The following is a 12062-nucleotide window of genomic DNA, read 5'->3' on the forward strand; positions in this document are numbered from 1 at the left end:
TTACTTGCCCTTGGCCTTGTGGTGGCTCTCAGTCTTCTTGGGGAGCAGTACAGCCTGGATGTTGGGCAGAACACCGCCCTGAGCAATTGTGACTTTACCCAGCAACTTGTTTAGCTCCTCGTCGTTGCGGATGGCTAGCTGCAGGTGTCGGGGGATGATGCGGGTCTTCTTGTTGTCGCGGGCCGCGTTGCCCGCCAGCTCCAGAATCTCGGCGGTCAGGTACTCCAACACGGCCGCCAGATACACTGGCGCGCCGGCCCCGACTCGCTCGGAGTAGTTGCCCTTGCGGAGCAAGCGGTGCACGCGGCCCACAGGGAACTGGAGTCCGGCCCGCGAAGAGCGGGTCTTAGCCTTAGCTCGGGCCTTTCCGCCTTGCTTGCCGCGTCCGGACATTTTGAATTCTTAAAAACGATGTTAAGCAATGAAGACAAAAATGTAAAAGTGAGTTTTGTTAGCAAGTGAGAAACTATTATACTTGGAGGTCGAATTGTAAATAACGCTATTTGATTGGCTAGAACAACCAACCAATTGCAAAGAAACGCTAGAATCACCTAATTTGCATACCACAGGGCACACAGAGACAATTCATCCAATCAATGTGTAAGCTTTTAAACGCCAGTTTACGATAGGAGCTCTACAAATATTACCAGCTGCAGAGTGAGGACACTTGCATTTCTCTTTAGGTTGTGGACGAAGTGTTTATTTATCATGCCTGAACCTGCTAAGTCCGCTCCTGCCCCAAAGAAGGGCTCCAAAAAGGCGGTGACCAAGGCGCAGAAGAAGGATGGTAAGAAGCGCAAGCGTAGCCGCAAGGAGAGCTATTCCGTGTACGTGTACAAGGTGCTAAAGCAGGTCCACCCCGACACCGGCATCTCATCCAAGGCCATGGGCATCATGAACTCCTTCGTCAACGATATCTTCGAGCGCATCGCTGGCGAGGCTTCCCGCCTGGCGCATTACAACAAGCGCTCGACCATCACCTCCAGGGAGATCCAGACGGCCGTGCGCCTGCTGCTGCCCGGGGAGCTGGCTAAGCACGCCGTGTCAGAGGGCACCAAGGCTGTCACCAAGTACACCAGCTCTAAGTAATTCTAACGTCTTCATACCCAATCCCAAAGGCTCTTTTAAGAGCCACCCACTTTTTCAGCTATAGAGTTGTAATTACCTGCATATTTTCTGTGTTTACCACCAACAGGTTTGGTTTTATCCTCATGTGAAGGGGTTGCTGCTGTGTAGGTCTAGACCACAGTTCTTTTGACTGGTTGAAGGAAAATGCTGTACTTAATCATAGCATGTTTGTTTTACCCCAAGTGCTGGTTAGAAGACTAGCCCATTGTGCTGATAAGCACATTTTTCTTATGTTGTGCTGTGATGTGTCCCTTGTCAAATTGGTTTCATAAGAAAATAACTTTTGAAATATCTCTTTTGCTACTGACATAGTGTGAGGGAAAGGAATGTCTTCCTTAATTCCGGTTTAGTCATCGCAGCATTGGCGAATTTAGCTGGTTAAAATAATGTAATCAAATTCTTCAAAATATAAGGAAAGCAAGACAAGTAATGTGCATGAAAACTGAAAAAATCTGAACACCCGAGCCTGGATGCAGCACTAATAATCAACATTGTTCTTGGTTTAGTTAAAGAAAATTTGGCCACTGGCAAAATACCATTTGGGAGTAATGAGACACACCCCTAATCCTAAAATATTTTCTTGTCACTTCCTCAAAGTTGTTTTTGACTTTTTTTCCTTCAGGGTTGACTTCATATGTGTTCATTTTATTCTAATAAGCAAAAGTTGTAATTTTTAAGTGAAAAAATAATTTATGTCATTCTACTTACAAATACAATTTTTCTATTCTATATACTCATATATAAAGATACTGAAGTTTTACTGTATTCTTGGTAATTACAAGCCTTACTTAAGATCATAAACTGTTATGAATGGCATCCAGTGTAGAATACTTAAAATTTTTACAAAATGTTTTTGTATCTTAAAAATATTTAAAATATTATATATAAAATATTCTTAGAATTTCAACCCAGTTAAGAAAAAAGGAATAGTATTCTATATTATTACTTTTTTTTTTTTTTTTTTGAGGAGGAGTTTCGCTATTGTTGCTCAGAGTAGAGTGCAATGGCGCAATCTCGGCTCACAGCAACCTCTGGCTCCCGGGTTCAAGCGATTCTCCCGTCTCAGCCTCCCGAGTAGCTGGGACTACAGGCGCGCACCACCAAGCCCGGCTATTTTTTGTATTTTTAGTAGAGACGGAGTTTCACCATGTTGGTCAGGCTGGTTTCGAACTCCTGACCTCAGGTGATCCACCATCCTCAGACTCCCAAAATGCTGGGATTACAGGCGTGAGCCACCACACCCGTCCCATAATTATTTTTCAACTTCCCACTCCCTGTCCGGCACATAAATGGACACAGAACACAGCACATGCAAAGCATATATAAACATTCAAATAAACAAAACCCAACTGAAAAAATGAAAGCAACAAGAAAAACCTAGGAAAATGAAAACTAAAAATACTAAATGGCTTCATGTGCCAATTTACATTGGCATAGCAGTCGATTTTTGCTTTCTGTAGTTCCAGAAGTAAATATCTAAACTAAGGTCTACATCAGCTTGAGGGGAATACAACAACTTTCTGAAATTATATGCAGAAATGTGGCCATATGTGTTTCCCCTTCCCAGAACAAATTATATAGCTTTCTATCAGATTCTAAAAATATTGTGATCCACTATGTTAAGCAGAATAAGGATACCCCAGTGATGACCACATCCTAATCCCTGGAGTCTGCAAATTCCTGGAGTCTTTGTTAGGTAACATGACAAAGGGCAACTAAGGTTTCCATGGAATTAAGGCTACTAATTGGCTGACCTTAAAGTAAGGAGATTATATTGCATGTTATGAATTAGCCCAATTACAAAGATTCTTAAAAGTGGAAGAGGGAATTGGAATAGAGAACTGGAGATATGGCAGCATGAGAAAAATTTGGCCATAAATTGCAGACTTTGAAAATGAAAGAAAAGGACCATGATCTAAGGAGAGAGTGGCATCTATCAGTTAAAAAGGCAAGGGAAAAGATACAGGCTCTTTATTTCTTTACTTAATATCAAGCCAACACCTTGACACTTTTGCTCAGTAAGATCTGTGACTGAGTCCCAATTTTTAAAACTATATAATTATAAATTTGTATTTTTTAATCATAAAATGTGATAAATTTTCAAACCAGCAATAGGAAACCAATACACCCATGCAAGTTTAAAAACTGAGTAATGTACCAGCCCCGGCCCGGGACCCTACAGCTGCTGAGATGTTGATGCGTAAGAAGAACTGGATTGCCATTTATGAACTCCTTTTTAGGGAGGGAGTCATGGTGGCCAAGAAGGATGTCCATATGCCTAAGCACCTAGAAATGGCAGACAAGAATGTGCCCAACCTTCGTGTCACGAAGGCCATGCAGTCTCTCAAATCCCGGGGCTACTTGAAGGAACAGTTTGCCTGGAGACATTTCTAGTGGTACCTTACCAATGAGGGCATCCAGTATCTCCGTAATTACCTTCATCTGCCCCCAGAGATTGTGCCTGCCACCCTACACCACAGCCGTCCAGAGACTGGCAGGCCTCCGCCTGAAGGTCTGGAGGGTGAGCAACCTGCAAGACTCACAAGAGGGGAAGCCGACAGAGATACCTACAGACGGAGTGCTGTGTCCCCTGGTGCTGACAAGAAAGCCAAGGCTGGGGCTGGGTCAACAACCGAATTCCAGTTTAGAGGCAGATTTGGTCGTGGACCTGGTCAGCCACCTCAGTAAAACTGGAGAGGATTGTTTTGCATTGAATAAACTTACAGCCGAAAAAACTTAAAAAAAAAAAAAATTCAGTAATGTATTAACTAATGTTCTATTAAATTACAATTTTATATATATAATACAAATATGTAAATACTATTAAAATTATTATAGAAGCATGTAAATTCTTCCTAAATATCACAGTCTCACAGAGTTTTGATATTGCTGGCATTTTAACAGCAGCGATTTACAGTTCCTTTTTGTTTAGTTTCTACATATTTGATTTCTTTTCACAGTATAAGTCCTAACATTTGCATGCCTAGCAGGGCATACAAATTAACTAACATGTACCCAGTAGCCTTCGAACTGAAGACCCAAAGATACAGGGGAAATCATACATTTTTATGCTTAGATTCAACAAAGTAGGGACAGCTGTGTAGAAATATGATTGGACACAAAGGGTACGAGCTAATGCTAATAGACTGAGCTAATGATACTAGCCCAGCAAGGCCTGTCTATATTCTTGGACTTTCTGGGCAGCATTCTCTCCTCCTGGGAATAGGACAAGCCCTCTCTTGAATCGGGGTCTTATGACCTACAATCAAACGAGGTAGGCCAGGCAATTTCTTTACTGCCAGTTTTTACACAAAAAGGCAGAAGGAAAGTTGGATTCATATTTTTTAGGTTTTATGGCTAGCTTTGAGTCTAGCTTTCGTTTATATGTTCCATCTTGGGAAGGAAGCAGTCTAGTTCCTATAGCTAGCTTCGGGGAAGAATGGGAGGGAGAAAGAGGAAGGTAGGAGAAGGAGAAAAAGTTACTCCGGAGGCCTTCATTTTGTAGCATTGTTTTCTGAGTCCCAACACCTTTTATTTTAAAAGCCTGTAGGAAGTCGCCTATTTAATAACTTGGCCCATTACACGTTGCCAATTCTCTTGTGATAAAGGCTGCTACCAGCATCAAAGAGAAAAGAAAACTAACAATAGAGAAGTAAACATTAACACACCAGTGAGTTTCTAGGTTTAGATGTGCGAGTTGGCTAGATATTTTAATGAGAATTATAAATTTTAATAAACAGGGAAGAAAAATAAGCCAAAAATGTAATACGGGCGTCCACAGCGAGGACCAGAATTCATGGGGTCAAAGATTTTTTTTTCTTTTCTTTGAGACGGGATTCCGCTCTTGTTGCACAGGCTGGAGTGCAATGGTGTGATCTGGGCTCACCGCAACCTCTGCCTCCTGGGTTCAAATGATTCTCCTACCTCAGCCTCCTAAGTAGTTGGGATTACAGGTATGCGCCACCAGGCCCGGCTAATGTTGTATTCTTAGTAGAGATGCGGTTTTTCCATGTTGGAGACTGGTATTGAACTCCCGACCTCAGGTGATCCGCCCGCCTCAGCCTCCCAAAGTGCTGGGATTACAGGCGTGAGCCACAACGCCCGGCGGGATCACTAATTATCCGTGTTTTTCTCTTCGGGAGGAAAATCCTTTTGGTCAGATTTCCCTTGGCTTGGTGGTGGAGAGGGTGAGATCTTGCAGTTTTCAAACACTTCCTAAGGGGGTTCCGTCCCCAAGAGAGCAAGCAGCAGAAATGCCAGAGGAACCGTGCCTATGGGGACAAAGCTGAACTCCTCATGGAAGGAGATTGCTGCAGTTCCGGTCTTGTGAGCCAAAGCTCCTGTTCTATCGTCCTAGAGCATCCCAAGCAGCAAATGATTTTGAACATGTTAATGTATTTAATCTCATTTAGTTGTTAAAATATGCCTAAATTTCCTCTTTGGGAACACAAGACTTGCAGAGATGACTCCATGGAGAGCGGACTCTGCCGGCGGGAACTGGAGTCGTTGGTGACGTCATCCCAGTCTGATCTGTGAGGGGTAGGGCCAGCAGGCAGCACCAAAGTTCCCGTATGTGCGTTTTCAGTCTTCATTTAGGTCCGAATTCCCGGCATATAAGAATACTACCGTCGCTTGTTTTCCAGATTTCTGCGGCTATTTTCGTTGGTGTGTTGGTCATGTCTGGTCGCGGCAAAGGCGGAAAGGGACTGGGTAAAGGAGGCGCTAAGCGTCACCGTAAGGTCCTGCGAGATAACATCCAGGGCATTACCAAGCCTGCCATCCGGCGCCTTGCTCGTCGCGGGGGTGTCAAGCGCATTTCTGGTCTCATCTACGAGGAGACTCGCGGGGTTCTGAAGGTGTTTCTGGAAAACGTGATTCGTGACGCTGTGACTTACACGGAGCACGCCAAACGCAAGACAGTGACAGCGATGGATGTGGTCTACGCGCTGAAGAGACAGGGACGCACTCTTTACGGCTTCGGCGGCTAATGCTACCGCTTAAGCGACTCAGCATCTCGACTTCCCAAATCAAAGGCCCTTTTCAGGGCCGCCCACAGTTTTCCGCAAAAGAGCTCATGACTTGTTAGACGATTGGTTAATCTCTTTATAAGTTAATTGTTCCTGTCAACAGGTACGTATATTTTTCAGCCGTTTTTTTTTTTCGTTTCAAATTACATTTGGGGTTTCGGCGTACGATTTTTTAGGCTACGATCCTTTTATGTTGTAGTAGGGCCTTAGATTGCACTGAAAAGGCTACGGTAATAGTGTCTGTTTACCTTACCACTTATATTTTGAGTACTTAAAAATGCATGGTTTTCGACATAAGTGGGAAAACCGCAAGACACTGCGTAACCGCTCAAAATGGCGGAGAGCGAAGAACAAAGCCGGTGCCTGGCAATGGGCCGGACCCGCGAATTAGCGCAACCAATCATCTTCCTGGGAAGGAGTGTGGGCCTTGAATCCTAGCGGCCTGTTTTCTATTACTTAACCTAACGACCGAGTTTAGGTGTGTAGAAGCTCCTGGGGTAGATAAGCTCACGCAAGGAGAGGTTGCAAGCATGCATTTCGGAATTCTATTAAGCCAACCCAGTTGTCCCTTAGAAGTTATGATATTTGCTGTTTTTTTAATAAAAGAATTTGACTCTCTTTAAACCCTAAAGCTTGAGATTTAGCATTTATCTCACATGAGACAAATGTTTAGGAACTCATGTTTAGGAACTCATGTTCCTGCCTGAGGCAAGGAACTGAAACACCAGATCACTTGCATCCAGACCGTTGAGACTCCCTATGTCTTATCCATCGTGATTGCGTCCTTATCCCTCCCGGATTTCCTGTTTTCTCGCCCTTCTCGCTACATAAGCCCCCCAATTTTGGTCGGGGAGACGGATTTGTGATTTCATCTCCTCCCTCATGAATACTCAGAATTTTTCCAAACCTACTGAATCTGTATGTAAGGTTGACTCTGTAAGGCATATATATATTCCAGCTCCCCTTCACTGCCACAGAGCGCTCATTCCATCCTGGGATTACTTCTCCCTCTGAAAATAAAGTATTTGTTACTTCCTGCTTGGATCTCATTGTCTATTGTTCAAAAAAGATATGTCGTCATTCCACATTTATGCCCCAGATGTCTTGGAGATCTGGTTTGTTTAAAGAAGGATCCAGCCATAACTTCCGTTGTGTCTCCAGTTTTCTTATCTAAAACAGGCTCCTCTCCCCTACTTCCCCATTTTTGAACATTGATTTCTCGGAGACCAGACTTACAGAATGTTTTTGTTTTGCTTTTGTTTTGTATTGGCTTGATTCTTAATCGTTTTACTTGGCTTCTGTACTCTCCATGTCCTGTAAAGTACAAGTGACTTTCATACACTTAATTGAAATCGGGTGAATATGCCTGTCAGGAACAGTTTACAGATGTAATGTACATAGTGCACTACATCAGAAACACATGATGTCCGGTTTATGTAAATTCCAAGTGATAGAAAAATCGCAAGTTTGGGCTGGGCACAGTGGCTCATGCCTCTATTCCGAGCACGTTGGGAGGGCAAGGTGGGTCGATCACCTGAGGTCAGGAGTTCAAGACTAGTCTGGCCAACATGGTGAACACCTGACTCTATTAAAAATAAAAAAATTAACTGGGCATGGTGGCAGGCACCTGTAATCCCAACTAATCAGGAGGCTGAGGCAGGAGAATCGCTTGAACCCAGGAGGCAGAGGTTGTAGTGAGCCAAGGTGGTACCACTGCACTCCAGCCTGGGCAACAGAGAAAGACTGCCAAAAAAATTAAAAAAAAAAAAAAAAACCGTTGGTTTAGGGTGATAGTTCCATTGAAAATCAGATTTTTCTTCTAGCCAGCAAGTTGTCCGTAGGCTGATACTTTGAAATCAGGAAAATAAATAGTTACTTTGAATGTCATTTTTAAAAAGTGTGAGCTCGTGCATATATATGAAAAGCATCATGTTATTGGTGCTAAGGCACTAGTTTGAGGAGAAAAAGTTTTATGAGGATGTTAATGTAACAACAGCAACAAAAAAGGAGCACATAGCATGTACCAAGCATTGTTCTATGCTCTGGGAATTACAGCAGTGAATGAGAAAGAACAAAACAATATGTGTGCATAGAATTTATATTTATTGAGTGGGGGTACACACACAAAATAAGTGAAACAGTGTGTCAGATGGTGCTGACTGCTATGAAGATCACTGAAGCAGGAAAAGGCATAGCATGTGGAGGGAAGAGGTGATATTTTAAATGATATGGTCTTGGAAAATTTTACTCATAAAGTGATAAAGAAAAAATACATTGAGAAAGTGAGAGAGTATTCTAAATAGAATACCCAGCAGGAAAGCCTGGAGGTAAAAAGCAGGTATTATGACTGGAAAAGGGGGCAGAGGTGAGGCAGACAATGGAAGGCAGGACAAGGGACCCCTCCACACTTGTTTACTTGCTGTGCTGACTACAGCAGCACCCAGCTCCATAACCTTGCAGCCACTGAAGCTTCCGCTCATAAAATCAGCCAATCAGACATAAAAGAAATAGAACACTCTAACCACAAACATCCTCGCCATCAGCATAGGGACTTCCAAAAGACCTTCCCCAAATGAACATGTGCTGTAGGGACTTTGATTATCCTAACCTAACTTTTGCATCATGTTAATGATAAAATTCATACCCCTGCGTGGAGATTTAAGCTGCCAATGAGACCTGAGACACAGGAAAAAGCATGACAAGGGACTGCAAAGGTGTATCCAACAGACCACCCCAAACATGCCATGATGTCACCTAGACAAAGCTCAGAGAAGAATAACAAACTAGACTAGCTTGCTTTCAAGGAGCCAGCTGCAAGTATACCTCTGGTTGCTGTCTCCCTTTCTGCTCAAGCCGAAAGCCCTAATAAACTTCCTTGCTCAAGTCCATCTTAGATTCTTGGTCGATTTCTATTTTCTGAGGGTCAAGAACCCACTGCCAGTATCAGACAGGGTGCAAAGAAAAAGCAAATATGATCTGCGAGGCAAATGGAGACGAGTCTCTATATGGCCTTGCAGACCAGTGTGACTACTGTTTTACTCTGAGTGAGATGGGAGCCACTGCAAGGGTTTGATCGGAGAACTGACATAATCTGATTTATAGACACACACACACACACACATATATATATATATATTTTTTTTTTTTTTGAGACAGAGTCTCAGTCTGTCGCCCAGGCTGGAGTGCAGTGGCGCAATCTCGGCTCACTGCAACCTCAGCCTCCCAGGTTCCAGTGATTCTCCTGCCTCAGCCTCCCAAAGGGCTGGGATTACAGGCGTGAGCCACCACACCGGGCCTGATTTTTATTTTTTTAATGAGCTATCTGGATGCCTGATGAAGAATAAACTATGATGAGACCAGGATAGGAGCAAGGAGACCAGTTCGGAGGGTACCACAGTAATGCAGTTGAGATGGCAGTGGCTTGGACCAGTGTGTTAGTGGTAGAGGCTGTGAAAAGTGGTTGGATTCTATATATATTTTGAAGTAAGGTTGATAGTTCTTTTCTGAGCTACTGAATGCGTAGAGTATGAAAGACAGACAAAAATGTATGGATGATTCCAATGATTTTGCCAAAGCAACTGGAACTGGAGGTATCAATTGCTAAAATGTGGAAAAATAAGGAAGGAACAAGTTTTGGAGAGGATTCAAATTCTTAGTTTTGGATATCCAGAGAGAATTTAAGATGCCTGTTACATATCTAAGAGAAAGATATGAAAGATATGAAATAGGCAGTTGGCTATAAAAACCTGCAGGTTAGAAAAGAAACATGGAGATATAATTCACAGTCGTCAAACCATAATTGCCATAAGAGTGAAAAAGCCACAAGATGGGATTAAATCTCTTAAGAAAGAAGGTAGATAATAAAGAGAAAAAGTTTGGGGTCAAAGAAGTAAAGAGTGTTTTTTTGTATACATGACACGTGAATTCCTAACTTACAGTTTTACAATTTCTTTCTCCAGTAATTTTCCTTTTCTCCTGTAATTTTCAGAACAAACGATAAATATTATCCCTATTTTACAAATGTGGAAAAATTCCCTTACTAATAAGAGTATGAAATAACACTGGAATCCTCACTTAAATAATCTATTAAAGTTAGAGCCATGGGGAGATCACTTTGGAGATCCAGTTATAGATATTCACAGTTTTTCCAAAATACACCCACTCTCGCCACATATTTGGGGACATTTGAATCCCCTGATGCAATTCTATGTGTTCTCAGGCATCCTGAAGCCTATTCGTGGAAACCAGCTTCAGAGCTCTGTATCTGATGCTGCCTTTTCTCTTCCCTTAGCACTGCCACTTCTGATGGCTCTGAGAAGATGGACCTGGAGAATGAAAATCTCCATCTGATTCTTTTGAACTGATATTTCCTTGTTGCTGTGGAGATACTATATATATATATTTATGTCATGAACACTAAATGACCAGCCTACAGCGTTGTACTCCATACTCAGAGACCCTGTTATTTACTTGAAAGTCCAATTAATATGAACTTCCAATTTCAACAGAATCTCGTTATCTTTGCCAAACAGCTAATCTCATCATCTTGAAATTGCTGAATGGCATTTATACACTTTTAGTTGGAATCATCTCTTTTTCTTTCACATCCTACATAATAATCTATCAGTAAGTTCTATGAGCTCTTCCTTGAAAACACAAACGGAATTCAACCATTTCTCATTCCCACTGCTGCTACTCTGGTCAAGCCCTGCCATCTCCTACCTTTATTATTGCAACACCATCATCACCTGGTTCTCCCAGAGGAATTCCAATAAAGGGCAATTCAGATCAGATGACTCCTCTGCTGAAACCCCCCCAAGTGGTTCTCATGTCACTTAATGAAAAACTCAAGGCCGGGAGCAGTGGCTCACGCCTGTAATCCCAGCACTTTGGGAGGCCGAGGCGGGCAGATCACGAGGTCGGGAGATCCAAACCATCCTGGCTAACACGGTGAAACCCCGTCTCTACCAAACATACAAAAAATTAGCCGGGCGCAGTGGCGGGCCCCTGTAGTCCCCAGCTACTCGGGAGGCTGAGGCAGGAGAATGGCGTGAACCCGGGAGCCGGAGCACGCAGTGAGCCGAGATAGCATCACTGCACTCTGGCCTGGGCCAAAGAGCGAGACTCCGTCTCAACAACAACAACAACAACAACAAAACACCTCAAGGTCCTTTCAGTGGGTTACAGCGCCACACTGTCTGATCCTTGTTACCTCTTTAGCCTCAAATCCCGCTACTCTTCCTCTCCTTCCTAGCCAACTCGACTAGTTCCTGGAACTTGCTAGACGTACTCATCACTCTCAGGAAGGACGTACTAATGGTTCCCCTTGAGTGGTCCACTCAGCTTCTAGGTTTCTGCAGGTGTTGTTCAGTCACTTCCTTCAGGTTTGTATTCAAATATCATAGTCTTCTTGAGGCTATCCATAACAACACTGTTTAGCATTACAACCCCTCCCCACCACCTCCCTCTATATTTTTTCCTGCCCTTGAGGAGCTTTCAGTCTATTTGGTCAGTCAAAACATGCCCTCATGGGAAGCAGAGCAGGAATTAAATATTATATAGAATGTCAGAAAAGAGGCCAGGCACAGTGGCTCACGCCTGTAAGCCCAGGAATTTGGGAGGCTAAGGTGGGTAGATCACATGAGGTCAGGAGTTCGAGACCAGCCTGACCAACATGGTGAAACACTGTCTCTACTAAAAATACAAGATTAGCCAGGCACAGTGGCTCACATCTGTAAGCCCAGGAATTTGGGAGGCTAAGGTGGGTAGATCACATGAGGTCAGGAGTTCGAGACCAGCCTGACCAACATGGTGAAACACTGTCTCTACCAAAAATACAAGATTAGCCAGGCATGGTGGCACACGCCTGTAATCCCAGCTACTTGGGAGGCTGAGGCAGGAGAATTG

At 43.3% G+C, this 12062-nt stretch overlaps 3 protein-coding genes and 1 pseudogene across 3 annotated transcripts; 3 read left to right on the top strand and 1 right to left on the bottom strand.

Annotated features, from left to right (window-relative positions):
* Positions 1-393, bottom strand: H2AC7 (H2A clustered histone 7). The gene has a single exon (XM_003950746.5). It carries the CDS (start codon positions 391-393, stop codon positions 1-3), a length of 393 nt encoding a protein of 130 aa, XP_003950795.1.
* A 226-nt stretch (positions 394-619) lies between these two features.
* H2BC7 (H2B clustered histone 7) lies at positions 620-2472 on the top strand. The gene has a single exon (XM_003311056.7). It carries the CDS (start codon positions 709-711, stop codon positions 1087-1089), a length of 381 nt encoding a protein of 126 aa, XP_003311104.1. The 5' UTR covers positions 620-708; the 3' UTR covers positions 1090-2472.
* Positions 2473-3216: 744 nt separating this feature from the next.
* Positions 3217-3895, top strand: LOC129144223 (small ribosomal subunit protein eS10-like; annotated as a pseudogene).
* Positions 3896-5804: 1909 nt separating this feature from the next.
* On the top strand, positions 5805-6181 carry H4C5 (H4 clustered histone 5). Its single transcript, NM_001374414.1, has one exon. It carries the CDS (start codon positions 5805-5807, stop codon positions 6114-6116), a length of 312 nt encoding a protein of 103 aa, NP_001361343.1. The 3' UTR covers positions 6117-6181.
* The last annotated feature ends 5881 nt before the right edge of the window (positions 6182-12062 follow it).

The sequence above is a fragment of the Pan troglodytes genome, chromosome 5 (genome assembly GCF_028858775.2).
Source record: "Pan troglodytes isolate AG18354 chromosome 5, NHGRI_mPanTro3-v2.0_pri, whole genome shotgun sequence".
Lineage (NCBI taxonomy): Eukaryota > Metazoa > Chordata > Mammalia > Primates > Hominidae > Pan > Pan troglodytes.